We start from the raw sequence: 5,141 nt of genomic DNA, 5'->3' as shown, positions 1-5,141 counted from the left end.
CAACTAGATGGCACCGTGACAAAAGCACATGCCGAACATTTGCGCATAGCGAAACTAGATGACTGGGAGATCCCGAAGGACACAACAGGCAGGCCCAGAAGGAAGGCCTACTATGTTGTTCCTCCGGATGGGTCAAGTAGTGAAGACGAAGATACTACTGATCCCATATCTCGGATGACAAGGCGATACCGCCATGAAAGGTCTGACTCTGAAGAAGAAGACTATATACCACTGGCAGAGTTGCAGAAGCGACTAAGGGCCAGGAACCGTGACTCTGAAGGGGGTCAGGATAATGACCCAGAGTCAGCGGGAAAGTACGGAACACGTGATGAGCAAAGAGAGTTCCATGGCTCCGTTGCGGATAGCGACGCGGAGGATATGTGGATAGAGTCCACTGAATTGAGCCGAACTAGGGACTCTGGTGCAAACTCACCCTCCGACAAGGGTAAGAATCTGAAACAGTTGCTCCAGGCAATGGCTGGATTACTGTAGTATATTTCCCGGGGGTCGACTAGATGTCATTGTGACCGGCACAGGCCGAATATTTGCGGATAGCGAAACTAGGAGACTGGGAAAGGATTGTGTAGATACGGTTGGGCATTAGAATCAGGTATATGATTTTTCTCTTATGTTTCAGAGAAAACATGAGTCCTCTTGGTCTACTCTTCCTGTTGGGGTTAGCTCAGGGTACAATTATGTATGAAAACATTATATTTCAAAAATTAAACGATATAACTACAACAAGGTCAAAGTGGTTAGTAACATTTGTTATTGACTTAAAGCCATATGATCAGTTTATTGGGAAATGTAGGTATAACATTAACCAAGTTGCAATGATGATTAGGCAGCTGTTGAGCCGCTACCACTCTAATCAATCAACAGGGATCTTAAGCATGTATACTAAGTTAGATGAGGAAATCATAAGGCTGAATGCAACCTTGAATGACCTAGTAGACAATTTCTCCGAATATAGCAGGTTACGTACTAGACCCAAGCGGTCACTATTGCCATTTGTTGGAAGTGCTTTGAGTTTTCTGTTTGGCACTGTGTCTGAAGCTGACCTAAGTACTATAAAGACAAATATTCGTAGGCTTGCGGAAAATCAGGCAGGAATTGCGCATGTTATACATGAAGGGCTCTCCATCCTTAATACAACAAGGATGCAAGTCTCAGAGAATCGCAACGCCATTAATGAAGTCGTTAACGATCTAGGTATAATCGAACAGGAGATCGCTAATGTCTCAGGGACATTGAGCAATCAAATAGCTAGGTTAGAATGGGCCACGAAGACCTATTTACAAATAGAATTGGCGATTGAAAATATTCGAAGTATGGTGCAAACATTTTTGGCCTATTTGGAACACCTCCAACTACAAATTAATATGTTGGCTTTGGGGCACTTGTCACCAAGCACCATAACGCCAAGTCAGTTACTGGCTCTACTGAATGACATCAAAGCTCACCTACCTTCTAAATTCCGGTTAGCGAACGATCCAGTAGGTAATTTATGGGGTTTCTATAAGACCTTGCTGTGTACCACAGTACTGTTCGATGATAAGATATTGGTAATCACATCCATTCCGCTTTTGGATGTTAATGGTCAATTCGGAATTTACCAGGCTCATAATTTGCCGGTACCGCTAATAATGAATGGCATAAGCACGAAACCAAACGGAATCAATAATATGGTGGCAGAGTATCGGTTGGAAACAGAGGTGATTGCAGTCAATGCACAACGCACAAAGTACGCATTGCTGAAACCCTCAGAAGTACAGACATGTACAAAACCACTTACGGGCTATTGCCATATCCAAAGCCCAATCTACCCCATCAATCTCAGCCACCTATGTGTCATCTCCCTATTTATGAAAGATGAGACGAAAGTCCGACAGACATGTCACACAGAAGTCAGGCCTAATGCTATATTGCCTATGGCAGAATATCTGACGGCAGGACGTTGGGTGTTGACAACAACTAAGAGGTTAGACCTAGTAGTAGTGTGTAATAATAATAACTTGTTTTCTTACACTGTAGCGGTTTTGCCACCGCTGGGAATAATTAAGTTGAATGCCTCATGTTCGGCATCTAACGACCATTTAACCTTACTCCCTTATTACCATAATGAAAGTCAGTATGAGTTTGAAGATAATCTCATACAGTCAGTCCATACACCCAATGTCTCAAACATGTTACTATGGAAACCATTTATGAAAACTGCCATAAAATTGAACTTGACCAGGTTACCAGATAAACTCAAGGGTATTAAGAATATTCCTATGAATCATCTGATTGATCAGCTGAATGATTTACAGACAATGATACCAGATGATGAAACCCCGGGTTGGAAGTATGTCTTAGGAGTAGCTTTAATTATAGTGGGGATACTGGTAGGGATGTTTCTATATGTAAGATATATTAGACCCTGGCTAGCTAAACGAGGAAAGAGTAGGAGGAATGTCTGTGCTGCAACCAGCTTTGAGATGGCGCCAGTTGACACTGGAAGCGCAGTTCACGCCTACAGAGGAACACTACCCTCTGCGCCACTCTTAAGACGAAGGGACCACGATCCAGCAGAGGTGGAACCAACTCCCGCCATACGGAGCATCTACCCGACGCTGGATACGGCTACCATCGGACATCGTGAGGTCAACTAACTCCCATTAGTTGACGGAAGCACGACGGAAGTAAACCGGAGAAGCAGTGACATCCCAACGAGGTGTCATCTCTGCGGTCGGTCTGAAGACCGTATTACAGAACTTTTTAAGTTGACTTTGGAAAAACAAAACAAATATATACACAACGCATGGCAGACGATCGAACACGTCGCTGTCCTTGCACCCAAGATCCGGGTGTGCAAAGATGTTTTTGTGATTACATTTTATGTATGCGTATTAATTTCTTGTAAAGGTAATGGACAACGGTTGTTGTTGAATTGTACATATACAAATGGTACTAGTGTGTTATATGATTGTTGTAAGAAATTTTACGTGGAAAATGTCTTCATGTGGAAAGGGCGAATGTAACACTATTCAGTGTGGGCAGAGGCTGTATGTTGCCGCCGGCTATACTGGAGAGTTTTCCTGTCCAGGTGATCTAATGGTCAAGATGAGACAGTTACTGGCTGACAAATTGCCTCCGGCTGATTGACGACCGTGTTAGACAAAGTGGTGCTTTGATTCTCCAGTAATCTAGTGGTCAGGAACTGTGTTAATGTGGAGGGACATCCTCCACACATCAGGGGATATATCAAGGACTGACCTGTTTTGTGACCGAACTGTCATGTACTGACCGACAATTGTCGTCGGCTGACTGATGAATCGTGATTCAGGCTGACGAAATCGTGGTGCAAGCGCGTGTTGGGTCACGTTCAGCCAGCCAGGCTATCCACATATAAGCCGGTCCGTCAGTGAAGACGCAGAGAGACGCAGAGAGACGCAGAGGGACGCAGAGAGAGGCAAGAAGGCACAGAACCAGCAACACCAACCAAGACCAGATCGACAGAGCAGTCCCGGAGAGCAGCCCCAGGTCTCTAACAGCCGCCACGACTAACAACCACCTGTCAACCTAGCTCCCACCAGAACAACACATAGGGACAAGCTCTTGTCGCATCTGGTCGTGCCTGAACAATCACCACAGTCTCTTCTCACAAGTCTCTGCCACGTTCGCCCTGGTGAAAAACGTATTGTACTGTAAAGTATTTGTTAACAGTTATTAAAGAAAAACCGTTATAACCCTGAACGACTCTTCTGTTGTGCTACAGTCCTTCCGGGGTCCACATATATCACTGTTAGTGTTCACATGAGTATTTCCACTGAATTCAAGGCCATGGGAATTATCTGTGTAGAGTTTCCATATATAATCTTTATCAGAAAGGTCCACACGAATACTTGAGCCTGGGCGGGTAGTGTTCCCATCAGCTCTCGTAGGTCCAGCTGTTGTTTCAGAAACAAAGGCTCATACAAATGCTGTTATATGGGATTAAAGGACGCACGTTGACCCGTCTATCCTTTGTATTATGCTTATCTAAGAAATACTTGTCAAGACTGAGTTCGAAAATGTGTCCCGTCAATCATTATTGTACACAATTATGGCCCTTGCTCAGTGCTTTTCAACTTAGTGCATGCATGTGATTGGGGAAAGGTTTTCTCAGAACCTACTGAAGTTACATGAATTATAGTTTGTATGCTTTTCTAAGAAATACTTGTCAAGACTGAGTAAAAAAATAAAAGGTGCTGGAAATTATTCTTTTGCAAGTTAATGCCCTTTGATCAACACGCATGTTAATGTTCTCAGTGCATGGTATAATTTGGACAGTTCTCCCCAGACACTACTGAAGTTACATGAATGAAAGTTTGCATTCTTACACACGTATTCAAATATACTCACATATGTATAGAGGTGCATGTGAACGCAACGTTAAACTCCATTTAACCTCACCACACCATACATAATTTACATCCAGGCATTTTGCATGGATGTTTCAACGAATCGAAATAGAAATAGCTGTATTTTTGCCCTAATTTGTGGTGATTAGCACATTTCATATAAAAAAAACAACTTCCTTACTATTTTTAGGGTGGCCTCAGCCATCCCAGCATCTATAAAAATAACATATTTGTCCCTTCTCGGGCACCATAATGGTCCCCTCTTCAAACATATTCTGGATAAAGTGAGATCATTGGATCCAGAATGAGACTTTCATCTCATTAATTGAGGGGAATAAATGCCGTTGCTGTAGATACTTGCTTCATTATTTTTCGAACAGTCTCTTTCGTATAGGATTTTATACAAACATGATGAAGTCACTTTGAAGTTTTATTACAAAGTCTGCTGGTTCAGTAAGTTCCGAGTCAGTCTTGCAGTATGGGGCCTGACATTGTCGTGTTGAAACTATGTCCCCTGCTGTTGGTTTTGTAAGAACGGAAGCACAACTGGCTGCAACACTTGGTCTCTGTACTGCACAGCGTTCAGGTTTCCCTGTATATAATCACCAAATAAGTCCACAAATACCGTCCACACTATGACGCCTCCCACGCCGAATGGATGGACCTCTCGAATACACGCCGGAGCCAAACGTTACCCTCTGCGTCGATAAACTCGTTCTCATTTCGAAGTTCAACCGACTCTCATCAGTAAACAGC

The 5,141-nt window shown here is 43.3% G+C and overlaps 1 protein-coding gene across 1 annotated transcript; it reads left to right on the top strand.

Annotated features, from left to right (window-relative positions):
- Positions 1 to 644: 644 nt before the first annotated feature.
- LOC139452665 (uncharacterized) lies at positions 645 to 2,654 on the top strand. The gene has a single exon (XM_071234204.1). It carries the CDS (start codon positions 645 to 647, stop codon positions 2,652 to 2,654), a length of 2,010 nt encoding a protein of 669 aa, XP_071090305.1.
- Positions 2,655 to 5,141: the final 2,487 nt, after the last annotated feature.

This window comes from Haliotis cracherodii, unplaced genomic scaffold, assembly GCF_022045235.1.
Source record: "Haliotis cracherodii isolate W230 unplaced genomic scaffold, xgHalCrac1.p SCAF_9, whole genome shotgun sequence".
NCBI classification, from domain to species: domain Eukaryota; kingdom Metazoa; phylum Mollusca; class Gastropoda; order Lepetellida; family Haliotidae; genus Haliotis; species Haliotis cracherodii.
Note: the sequence above shows the minus strand (reverse complement) of the source record. Positions and strands in the feature narration are given on the sequence as shown.

Coding starts and splice junctions, on each gene's coding strand:
- LOC139452665 (XM_071234204.1), top strand. CDS start 645: ATGAGTCCTCTTGGTCTACTCTTCCTGTTGGGGTTAGCTCAGGGTACA.